General features: G+C 34.8%; 1 protein-coding gene across 3 annotated transcripts in view; it reads right to left on the bottom strand.

The window, feature by feature from the left end:
- Positions 1–13,048, bottom strand: part of LRBA (LPS responsive beige-like anchor protein) — a 397,026-nt gene that overhangs the window by 324,729 nt on the left and 59,249 nt on the right. For all 3 annotated transcript variants that reach the window (XM_083836333.1, XM_083836331.1, XM_083836332.1), the window contains exons 18-22: positions 11,141–11,233; positions 9,672–9,780; positions 9,239–9,320; positions 7,372–7,495; positions 6,931–7,123 (exon numbers count right to left, since the gene is read on the bottom strand). In XM_083836333.1, coding sequence (XP_083692459.1) covers positions 6,931–7,123; positions 7,372–7,495; positions 9,239–9,320; positions 9,672–9,780; positions 11,141–11,233 — 601 coding nt within the window. The remainder of the gene's footprint in view (positions 1–6,930; positions 7,124–7,371; positions 7,496–9,238; positions 9,321–9,671; positions 9,781–11,140; positions 11,234–13,048) is intronic.

The raw sequence follows: 13,048 nt of genomic DNA, 5'->3' as shown, positions 1-13,048 counted from the left end.
ACAAAAGCAGTATCATCAAGAATGTAAAATTAAATAGAAATTGAGATTATTAAATACAAGTACACAGAGATAATATATAAAAGTATTAAACATTAGGATCTGCAAACCTGCAACAACTGACAAGATAACTATCAGCTTGGAGAACCTTAAGTACATTTAAGTCATTTTTTATTTTCCTTAAGGCCTTTGCAACTGTAAAGCTGGTAATACAAAATTAATTACTAGAAATTGTTCTAAATTAGTGAGCTAAAAGGCCAATCATTAATCTTCACCATCATTTGATGGGTAATCCATAGCTGTTTGCAATGCTTGGAATGCATGTCTACGTACTAGTAGCTAAAAACACTTGTGAGCTAATAACTGCAACATTTGCCTTTGCCATTAATTTTAACTTAATTTGACATCCAACATTTACTAATTGGCAAGGAGAAAAATTAGCATACAGCAAGGAAAAAGGTTAAGATGATTGACATTTGCATTAAAGAACATACAGAAAATATTTTAACTACATGTTAAGATTTTGTCCTTTTTTCCATTATCAGGTGGGCAATTTTGTAGAGTAGAGGCAGGGAATGTCTGCCAGACAGGCCAGACAATTACACAGTACTGCTCTTTCCTTATAGTCTGCTCAGTGCAAACCAGTTCCTGCAACGCTGATACCATCAATAAACTCTTCATAACTCCAGAAGGAGTTACAACTTTCTAGATCTCAACAAGGACTTTATTGACCTGTTTTTCCATTTCTCCGTTAGCAATAGTAACTGTTCAAAAGTGGATACTGATCCCCAAACAAAAACAGGTCTGTTTAGATTGGTGGCAGCAATATCTGTAGATATCAAACCTAATTTTCAATTCAGTGAAGTGAAATATACAAAGGTACAGTGTGCACCATACACTGCCTTACAGTCTATAACCTACTAACCTGAGGAATCTCAGGGTTATTTCTGAACAGTTATGGAAGACAGCTAAGAAAAGCAAATTCACATTTATTATGCAGGGCACCACATATAAGAAGTTTCCAGGAGTCATCCATGCTTCTTTCAAAAAGCATACACCAACATAAAAGTGAAAATAAACTGGGTGAAAACTACTGCCCCAATACATTTTCATGTTCCTGTATTTTCATCTAAATAGCAATATTTTTTTACTTTTTTTTTTCTCCTCAGCTTGAGAAATAATATGCACGCAAATCATTTCTGGAATCAAAAAAAAGCAAGTACCAGTCAACATAATTTGTAAAAGTCTTTGTTTATCTGAGAGAGAAATTTATATATTGGCTGTGTTTTATTTTCAAATCTAGTCAAGGTATACCTTACTATGCCTATAGTAGGTGGTGTTACATCACCTTACAATAATAAATGGAAGCAGCATACCAAACACATTTGCTCATTTTTGTTAACGCAATTATTACTTTCAGTTTGTTTAAAATGCAAGACATAAGCACATTATCTTCTCATGGTATTTACTTCCTTTCTATTCCAATTTCTGCCAACATTACTATAGTTCAATAGTGAAAGTGTGCATGGACTACTACTGCGCCTTATGCACATTGGACATTTCATTATTAATAAAAATATGTTGTAGCTAAATTCAGTGTTTACCACTGGTCATGTTTTAACACCCAGCTAGAAGTCTTGTCCAGCTCTCTTTCTGGCCATTGTTTTCCTACATGTCCATATGCTGTTGGAAGCCCTGCAGCAGAGACCACAACTCATGACATAGAGGTGCTTTCTCCTTCGGTCCCCACAGCCGCAATGAATACAGGTAGCAGCAAGTACAGAGGTTTGCCTCAAATGCTGCAGCAACACCAAAGGAGGCCACTAACAATTCTCAGGGCTGCAGACGCAGTTCCCATCTTCCAATGTTTTCCTTGCTAGTTATCCATTTTCTTCCTAGTCATACAGATAAGAATACATTTTCTCTTCACGTCCTCTTCAGAAGACTCTCATACCTGTCTTCTTTCTTTTTTTTTTTTTTTTTCCTCAGCAGAGTTTCTTCCCCTGCATGTGTGTTCCCCCATTTCTTCTTTTTGAGACCTTTGGCATTTCTCAACAAAAAGTAGGTATCTTTTACACTTTCTTCTTTTAGGGCTTCAGTGTAGCTCCATCTACTCACCTGATCCTGTTCTTTCCTCCTCATAAGTTCTCAGTCTACTTTGCTCACTCTACTCCTACCTCCCATTTCAGTCTTTTCTTTCAGTTCAATTTAATCAAATTTCAACATCCTGCCTTTAGCCATGACGTTCCATTCACCCAAACTGAGTGAACAATGAGATGGAAGAGCTCCCCATTAACCATACATGCTGCATTCATAAGAGCCCATCAGCGGTTTATATCCCTCCAACTATCCCTCCTGCTAAATAATGAAATCTCTTCCTTCTCAGGGCATTGATCAGGAAAAGCCTTTCCATATGCCACCTACAAAAGAAGCTCTAACAAGGAAACACCTAGAAAAGGAAGACTTCATCAGAATCACAGTTTGAAGGGAAGATGCACATTCTACTCGTGAAGTTCTTTCTGCTCACCAGAAATCAGGTGGCTCCCCCGAGATTCATTTATATTTAGAAAAAGCAGTATTTTTATGAATAGCTATTTACACCATAAGAATGAACCCCATATTTAAGTATTTCAGTCGTGCTACTATTAGTAATTTGCACCTCCTCTAGCTTTGCTTCCAAAAACCTACAGTAATACAATAACCCTCTTGGCTAGCTACCTCAGCTTCTCCCTCAGGGCAATGCAGACACACTTTTCAGATGAAGAACATCCGAAGCCTTCAAAATGCCTTACAGCTAAACATTCCTGCCCACACCACTGTAGTAGACCCTCTCCTAACCAGGGGAAAACCATTCTCAACAGCTCAGGAATGCCAATGGGATTTGAACTCAAGAGATGCTGATAGACTGTTACTTTCTGAAACTACTGAGCCATGTCTCCTTCTCTGCAAATTAAAGTTTTCTGTGGTTGTTGTTGATTTTAACATTTCCATCATATATAAATTCCTTCACCACCTCATCATTGCTGCTTTTGCCATTTTCCTGCATCTGACATAGTGATGAAAATCAGGCAAACACAACATATGTAAACCCTATGCACGCTTTTCCTTCCTTTGCATTACAGGAGTGGGGCACCTAAAACCACACAAATTTACTTAACATTTACCGACGTTTTTTACAATCATACTTTGGACTGAAAACTAACAACTGTGTAGAAACACATTGTATTTTCAAGTAGTAATGTTTTAAGATTATACTACTTTCTATTCAGATCAGTAAACAAAATTATAAAATATTTTCCACTTAACAGACAGTAAAATTGTAGTATGCACATATTAAAATTTCTGAGTCATACTCAAAATTTTTCGAGCTACTGAAAAGATTCAGAATTTACCCTAATGTTCCTCTTTAACCAAATCATATGATAATATGAAACAACTTCTTAAGTAATAAAATATATATAAAGAGCCCAAAATAAACAAACATTAGTTCTTTCCAGTAGTTTAAAACCCTGAAATAATTTAGGAGTGTATTATACTGCGTAAATCATTACATTTTTTCAAAACTTGGGGAACCTGAAAGGTCAAAAAGGCAACTTGTCCACTATTCTTTACTTGTTTCCTATTATTAACCACAAAACCATTTGTTCTTTTCACCAAGCAACACTAACACAGGAATAAAGCATACAGCCTAGCTGTCATGGTCATAATGTTTAAAAAACTCAGCTTCTTAGAAGCTTTCATAAATTCAGTGCTAGCTGATTACGACAAACCTGAGTTTTGGTTTAATTTTTTCATTAACATTTTTATTGATCTAGAAGCCACAGATTATGCATGTTTGTATGCAACATGTTAATATTTGAAAACCAGTAAGAAATATAATATGGAAATAGCAGAATACGTGAGTAATATTAAAAAATTTGGCTTTAAAAAGGTTACACACACCTTTTAAATTCTGCTTGCAAGGAAACCTATGTAGTGCAATTATGCTAGAAAAGCCGTTGCTGCTTATAAAATGTTGTGCAGCTGTTGGAGAAGAGGGTTACAGTGACAAACAGCTTCCCTGCTACAAAGGTGGCAGGAAATCTATCAAACTGGACAATAAAATTGCAATTGAGTTTCTTTGGCTTTTTATAGCAGCTGCATGTATCTTGATGTGTAGCTCTGCAAAACCTATCCAATTCTGTAACACTATTCCTTTATATACTAGTTCTTTATCATAGAATGGTGTTATAAATTAGTGGTAAGAAAGAAGCAAAGGGCTGTAAAAAGGAAAAATAAGCAGTAGCCCAATACAATTAGAGATGAAATAATAAAAACACAAATTGGTTATTCTCTTAGCAGTGTTAAGGAAATATTTTTCTTCCCATAACTCCCGCATTACTTTGAAAGCATACTAGAAATCAAAAACATCTGAGATGCACTTAGCATCTAACAATTTGCCCTCTGAATTATGTCTATACCATGTAACATATGAGTCTATTTTTGTGATTCTATATGAATCTCAATATTGGTATAACAGGATACAAGAATACTAGAAAGAAATAAAATTAGACAGATTAAAAATTCATTATCATTACATATTGATATATAAAGACATTTTCAAGTGATTAGTAAGGTTTCACCACAAAGAGCTTTTTAGCAAATCATCGCGATTTATGTTGATGTAATTAAAAGACAGCTATGAAAAATCACCTAGCTTTTTACTGCTAGCTGCATAAAATGCAAATATTATTTATTTAAAACCTTAAAACAGTAAATGCATAAAAAGGTGAAAAAATCCCATTTTAAAACCTTTGATCATTGCAGTATTATTCATACTGCTATTATTAAGCTAGTTTTTGGTTGCTTTTGTTGTTCAATCATTTTCCTTTGTTTTTCTTGAGGTGGATAATATTGGTGGTGGATAATCGGACACCAATGTCCAAACAAAATTATGTCCCTCAAATTCATTATAATTCCTTCAAAATTACAATACGGCTCTGCTGCTAGCACTGCCTGAAATCACACGCTTCCAACCTTGCCATTGTTCAACTTCCTCCAAATTAGGTTGGAAGAAGAAAAAATCCTTACATGTTGACCAGAATGCCAACAAGTTAGACTTGGGAAAACTGATACAAGAACTTAATTCTACCACCAAGGATACCTTGCTATACCAGCACACCAGGAATTGAATATGAAAGAAGGAGCACATCATATTCTCACTTGCCATGGTACTGCGTAAAAACCATACGCAGCCTTTGTCAAAAAAAGGTCATAAGTATCATTACCTGTATCTCATATTTCTGGTATTTTGTAAAACCAGGTCTCTTGTCATAATATTTGTCCATGGGATCACTTAAATCTTGTTGTTGTTGTTGTTGTTTTTTTAAGTCTATGATCTCTAGACCATTGATTAGCTAAATTAAGTCACTAAATTACGATACTGACAAAAAATCCATATACTTACTTTCATACAGAAGCCATTTAAATGGGATTTCATACTTTGAATTATCTTATAACTCAAAAAAGTCAAAGAATAGAGCTAAAGCTTATAGAATATGGAGAAGATAAATTTTAAATTCAATACACCAAAATCCTGTATAACAGAGGTAAAAAGGTGGTCTTCCTTCACCTCTCCATCTTTCCCCAAGGGTAGTTTCCCAGCCATTTCAAACAAGCATAGAAATGCTTTAAATTATGCCAGTTCCTGTAAGAGTACATCAGGGATCTTCATGCTGGCTACGGCTTGCCATTGAACAACATACTCCACCCACACCCTCTGTGTCTTGAGGGAAAGAGAACAAACAGATTTGAGGACTGCAGAGCCAACAAAAAAATGGATGATTAAGGGTATTTCAATAACTAAAATGTAATCTCTGTAAAGGGTTAAAATTTAGCAGGGTATTCTTCGCACCTGGAATCCATTTAGCCAAGTGCCTGTTTAATGATATTATTCTATGCACTTTTACTATACAGATTTCTACATTTGTGTCTCCATAGCCAAATAACCACAATCAAGCTATACATATTAAGAATAAACAGAACTGCCAAATAACAGTATTCTTACTGTCTACGAAGACTGACTTTTTTTGGAATAATTCTTAGAAAACAAGGACCCTCAGAAATGCTAACAATTCCTTAACATCATAAAATGATCACTAGGATTCAAAGACTTGCAGATGTCCTCTTTTTACGTGGTTAAGTTGCACACATTTAGGAAGATACAATTTAAACTTTAAGTCATCTTAACTATTTCTGATAAACCATAATTATTACAAGGCTCACACTGGCCTCAGTTTTTTTGTTCAGAAAAAGGTAGGGCAGTTATATTTTATATTACTGTTACTTGCTTGGAGATCCACTAATCACTTTTGAGGTAGAATTTTAGTTGTAACTACTACCAAAAAAAAAAAAAAAAGAAGGCTAATAGTCTTTCTCATACTGCAAGGATTTGCGTTCTCACCCTGCATCCCATGACAGCTTAACAGCTGAAGCATCTGTCTTAACTTTGATATCTTTGCTTTTTACTGGTTTGTTTTACAGCATTTTCATGTTGCTTAAAGGTATTTTTGTTTATGAATAGATATGGTGCGCCCCCTTGTGTTCATGCCATTACTGAAAACCCACACCAGCACTAAAATTATTCAGAATATGCTCCTAAAACGATTCTCATTTTTCAAAATTTGTGCCATTTTCTGAAAGAATCAATACTATAACTATTTCAGCAACAACAACAAAACATATTTGTTTGAAGTGTTCAAACAACAAAATTAATACTTATTTGTCAAATATTTGAAACATTTATATCCAGTAACAGAAACAAACCCTGGTATTTTATTTCTTTTAAATACTGATCTTCACTTCAAGACTATCTCATTGTATGATCTAGCACTTTAAGACTCGAAAATTAATTATATTGCATAACAAAATTTCCCAACTATTTCAAACACTCACCTTTGAATGTGTGATAGACAGCGTATCCACCCAAACACGCCAGCCACCCCACTCGTATTTGATTGCATGGTAGAGCAAAATTCGAAATATGGTATACACCATCTCAGTTATCTTCTGTTCCTCAGAAGTCTTAGGATTAAAACAGCAAAGAGAAAGCATCCACTCCTGCCAGACAGAGCACTGCAACAAACTCCTGCAAAATACACACATGCTATTTAATCAAATTTTAAAATACATCTTAGAAATATATAATCAGCCAAGCACGGTATCCAAAATCTTTAAAACCACTGCTGTATACAAGATTATCTAATTTTATGTATCAAAAACTATATTACAGAATTTGCTGAACAGCTCTGTCTGTTTAACCAGGCTAATCCACTAGCATACCTCGTTACTCACATTGCATATTTGTATATATGGGCATAAAGTAAGTCATCTTACCTCCTGTTTTCTCTGCTGTTATTAAAAAGTTTAATCATATCTGAGAGAAATGCTCGTCGAACCTCCAGAGTTTCTGGTGTCTGTGGAGAATTACGTAGCAGGATTGCAATAACCTTCAAAATCTCTGTAAAACAGTTAATGAGAAATGAAATATTAGTACTAAGCACAGTTTAAAACACTGGACACCTTCCAATATTGTTTGTATGCTGATTTCTACAAGAAAAATAATACTACATAATATATATATATATATACACACATACACTGGGAAAAAGCAAATCTACTCAAATAGAGAAGATGAAAAAGCAAATCTACTCAAATAGAGAAGATGTAACTATTACAAGTCCCTTTTTCTAAGAGAGCTCACAAACCTGCTCACCTGCTCACCCTTTAGGGGGATTTGCAGGCCTATGCAGCTGAAGAAAACTGAAGCAGAGTTAAACTACTTTGGAATTTTTTTGAATTACCAGGTTTAAGGAACACAAATGTTACTGAATGACAAATGACTTTAAAACAAGCCAATATCAGAATGTGTCAGAACCTTTTTCGAAGAAGACAAAGTTCACATAATACATCATGTATAAAATCAACATATGAGAAAAATTCATAAATTTTGTTCTCCTTTATTAACTGTGAATTTTCAAACAATGTGAACAACTCGTGATAGTTCTTGACAATTTTTGTTATAAAATTATGTTCAAGGACGGGGACAAAACCTTCCTTATTTTAAGTTTCACCTCTTGTTATATTCTAGGAACATACTGTTTTCTGTTTTCCACGGAAACAGCCAAAACTGCGGCTATCTTTTTGAAGCAATGGGACAGTCGCTGTTCTTGTTACTTTAAAAAAATTAAGTTCACTGTAAATCAACTAAGATGCAATTTGTACACGATCACTGTGCTAGTTTCCTCTTGTACAATTTCTCTAAATTTGTATTTGATAAAATCAGCACCAATCTTAAAAAAGTAATCTAGAAGTCACTTGTCCCTACCTAATTCCATTCTCATACCTTAAACTGCAAATAAGCTGTATTAATCACAGCAGTGACTGCCAACTTCAAAAATCTTAAGAGCATACAAATCTCATCACATCTCCTGCTTCATACAGATTTACCGTAAGGCATATGACACTGCAACCAGATTTTTCTTCTCTATCTGCTTTGCTTTCCTTTCTCTTCCCCACTTTCCACATGAAGCAAACCCACAACTGTGACCTACATTTAATAACAAAGCAGCTATGAAGCTAAAAAAATCTATATATCTCCAGAAAAAAAACAAACTCCCAAAGCTACCATAACTCCATTGTGTTGTATAAAGAGTACATTAATAATGCATAGAATTCAAGAAAGGAGATCAGTATTTCCTCCTAGTTCAAAAGACATCTAAAGTTTCATATCAAGATATTTTTCCATAAAGTAACCTAAGCAAAACAGCGAGCAGATACATTTCTCCTATTTTCCATCTAGCATTGTTGCACTGAAGGTAATTTAAAATGAAGGCTGTTTCCATATTTCAGGTAATTTAGTCTGGCATCACTAAATAATGCAATCAGAATTGTGCTGGAACTTTAACATGTATTAAATCAAACTATTCTGTGCACACAAGTCTTGAAAAACCATTTCATAACATGACTGCACAGCCAAAAGGGGTGAGTTATGAACTCCATACACATTTAGACACACAAAATGTCTTTCAAAAGACTGAAGACTTGTTTCCTAAATATCTCCAAATAAATGTACATTATCTCTTCTCTTTTATGAAAAACTGTGTATAACTGAGATTAGAATTAAGACTGGTGAAAGTAATTAATAAGCACTCTCAGAAGACTTTTATTCTGGTATCACTTGGAAATTTATATAAATTCTTACGAGGATTTTGTATCTTCACTGCTGAATCTGGGTCAGGATGTTGTTTATGTATCACTTGTGTGCAAATCTGTTCAGTCAGAATCTAGGAAAAGAAAGAAGATCCACATCAACGTCCATAAAGAGAGCCTACTGAAAAATAGTTGGATCCATCTTTTACACAGCATCATCATTATTTCATCCTAGTTATACTTATTATCCAGTAATATATTTTCACTTTACTCATTATCTAGAATTGTTTATAATGAACATAAACAAGCTAGGCCAAAAAAAAAAAATTGAAGTAGTGAGCTTTGGAAAAAAAGCAGCACTCAGCTGCATCACACTAAGGTTTTGGTGTCGTCTGGAACATATCAGCACAAATATGTAAGCAATTTTCTAACAATGTCTTATAAATAATTAGGAAGATTGGATCCTAACTGCAGTATATTACTACCTCAAATAGGACATTGTATGTGGTCATGGTGATTAAGCTTGTCTGAAGCATCAGCCTTTCAGCCAACAAAGAGAACAATCCATGTCCAAGCATGACTTCAGCCTTTCTCCTAAAATAGTACAGAAGGTAAAATAAGCTTACATATTAAAATAGCTTAAAAATATGCCTCAAAAATCTAAAATTACTGAAAACATTTTTTTTTCTTTTGGCGCCTTAAATCTTTCACTTTGAGGTAAGGAAAAGGGCAAGGATAACAATTCTGAAAGTGCTAGTCACTCCCTGAAGACAGACATCTTTCTTTCATAAATGTGGTCCACTCTTTATACACATGGGTCCAAAAAGACGGAACACACCTTTCTTGATAAACATTAAGGCAAAGACATCTTTGTCCTCATTTATCTCAAAAATACATTTTAACCATGGACAGCGATCTCAACAGTTATCTAACATTTTAGCAAAGTTCCCAGCTAACTCAGCTAATGAGTATCAATATCACACTTTGTGTCACAGCTCCACAACTTCATGGACTTCCACACAAAAAAAAAAAAAAAAATTAAAAACATGCTGATAAAATTTATCTCAAAAAATAGCGGAGAAATCTGTGCAACACTTCCACTATTCAAAGTAAGGACAAATAGCACTGACTTATGTCCATAGTGTTAGTAACATAGACGCAAAGGTCATGACTGAATTGCAAATAACTTCACAGGTAAATTACCAAGCTGCAGACTCAACTGAGAAAGATTCAGAATTCCTAATTAGTCACCTAGTAAAAGGGCTAAAACTTTTATGTATTTGCAAAATACTGTTCTGTTACAGATCAAAGATAAATATTTATCTGCTTTGACTTTGAGCCATGACAACCACATATAGTCTTTTGTCTTAGTTAAATTCACATCACAAAATGGCTTAGACATACAGGCAACCAGGCACATTAAAAAAAAAGCAGTAAAAAGTTTCTACATATTAGCACAGTTTTAACCAATTTTATTAAGAAGGTTTAAAAAGCTATTTGAGAAATCTTAAACCTAATTTTTGGTAAGCAATATGGGTTTCCATCTCAACAGTCTAATTCTTGCTACTGATTTCACTGGTATTATGCAAAAAGTACACTTTTAAAAGCAGGCAGACAATGCAAGAAGTAAATGAACTTGATAATGAAGTGATAATACCTAGACACTAGTAATACCACCATGTCAGAAACGGATTAATGACAAACAAATTGAAGGATACTTAAAGAATAGCAGCTGCTACTTGGTGAAGCATATTTAATTATTAAGCACCAACACAGTTTTATTTACAAAAAAATGTGTACACTCAAACAAATACAAAGATGTACATATAAACATATAAAATCGTGTACATATAAAATCACATATATACCGTACATAAGTGTCATAAGATGATTGCTTTTTTTTTTTCCCCCTTCTTCACTTTTTTCTTTTTGAAAGACTTAAACCAGTACTTACTTTGGAGCAAGATGCTTTAAGAAATATCCCATCACTTTCAGAGCTTGCACCCTGATGCCTTCGCTTTTTGATGCTAAAAGCTTGTAGACAACCCTAAGCAGAGAAAACACAAGGCTTCCTAAAATATTTGAAATATACAGCAGTTTTTGGCTTGAAAAATTATTTGCAGTAAAATGTGAATGAGTTTTTCTGAGGTTATTTTAAAAGGATGACTATTAATAAAAATAGAAAAAAAGCATGGCATTTCTGTCAACTGCACAATAGTTTCTGATTTCACATTTTATAATTAGATTTACAAATTTTATAGTCAAATTTAACCATCTCCCAAATATAAATATCTAAAGCATATATATAGCTGTAAAAAGGCTACTGCAATTCCTATATGCAAAGCTTTATTAATCTGATATTTACCCAGAAAACGAAACAAGCAATTGTTTTAATATATACCTGGCTGTATAGGTACAGTGATGAACAGATTTTTTTTTTTTTTTTTTTTTTTTTACTACCACTAACATTTGCAGACAACAAAGCTAGCATTCTAGTCAAAATATCTAAGTGCCTTGAAAAGGAATTCATTTATACAACCCTCTTTATACAAGGAGGCTCTTGCTGAACGTAGCTATACTAGCAAATACTCATCTCTTCTAGAAATCAGGTTTCTCAGGTTGGAGCCACAGAAAAGTTAAGAAACAATAATTAGTGACAACTAAGGACATGTGTTGGAAGTGATCTGCCCGGCAGCCCATTCTCCAAAGCAGCATTAAAGTTTTGTCACGATCATTCCCCCATTCAACTGTCCCAGATTACTAGAGAGCTTCTCATCTCTATGTTTTTAAAGCAGCATTCCTTCTCAGAAAATTTACCTTATTCACTGAATCAAAAGTGGGTTAAATTATATTAAAATTTTTTTAGTGTAGAAAAGGGGAGTAGGCAAATTAAAATTCCTGAACAGTCCATGTTTCAGAAGTCCCTAACTTCAGAGTTCTTAATTTAGTAACCACAAGAAGGAATTTTCAAAAGTAAAGTAGTCTTCAATGTAGTTAACCTGTATTTTCAAAAAAAGCTCAACAGTTCACTGTCAAAATTCTGCTACTGCAGGCATCCACACCTTAAGCTAGTTGGTAGGAGTTGTTCTTCCTATGGACCAGCTGCTACAGGTGATTCTAAAAGACTTAACCAGTGCCTCCAGAGATCTCTGCTGACAACAGAGCACTGCCTGATCAGGGACCTTTGATGAAGAAATACATCCTCTAGCAATACGTGCTTTACCAACAACAAACCTTTCCGCTTGGTGTGCAAAGCCTATACCTCTTTCCCTCCTATCCGTCCTTTCAATATTAGCCACGTTGACCTTTGTCTCCTGTACTCAGTATCTTTCTATGCAAATCTGTTCTCATTTCTCACGTTCAGCACCACAAGGACTGGAGTGAACCAACTGCCACCCTACTTTTAAAGAAGTGCATCTCCAGCTCCTACTGCAAGAGCCATAAGCAGCAGATTTCAGCAGCTTACTGCTTTAACAACTGGGAGAAGTTTTCACAGAAAAGCACATTCCAGACAGTATTGTGTGTCTATACTGGGTTTGCCTGGAACAGAGTTAGTTTTCTTCAGAGCAACCTGCACAGTGCTGCATTTTTAATTTGTGACCAAAAGTGTTGGTAACGCATCAGCATTTTAACTGTTGCTGAGCACTGCTTGCACAGCAACCAGACCTTCTCTGCCCCCCAGGAAGTAGGCTGGGAGTGGGCAAGTATTTATTCAGCTGGGACAGCGGACCCAAACTGACCAAGGAGATATTCCACGACATATGTACATTATGCTCAGCAATAAAACTGAGGGGAATCTTTCCCAGGTAGCCATTGCTCAGAGACTGGCTGGGCATCAAACCGCTTGCAGGAAATGGCAAGT

The sequence above is a fragment of the Anser anser genome, assembly GCF_964211835.1.
Source record: "Anser anser genome assembly, chromosome: 4".
Classification (NCBI taxonomy): Eukaryota; Metazoa; Chordata; class Aves; order Anseriformes; family Anatidae; genus Anser; species Anser anser.
This window is presented reverse-complemented; position numbering and strand designations above follow the sequence as displayed.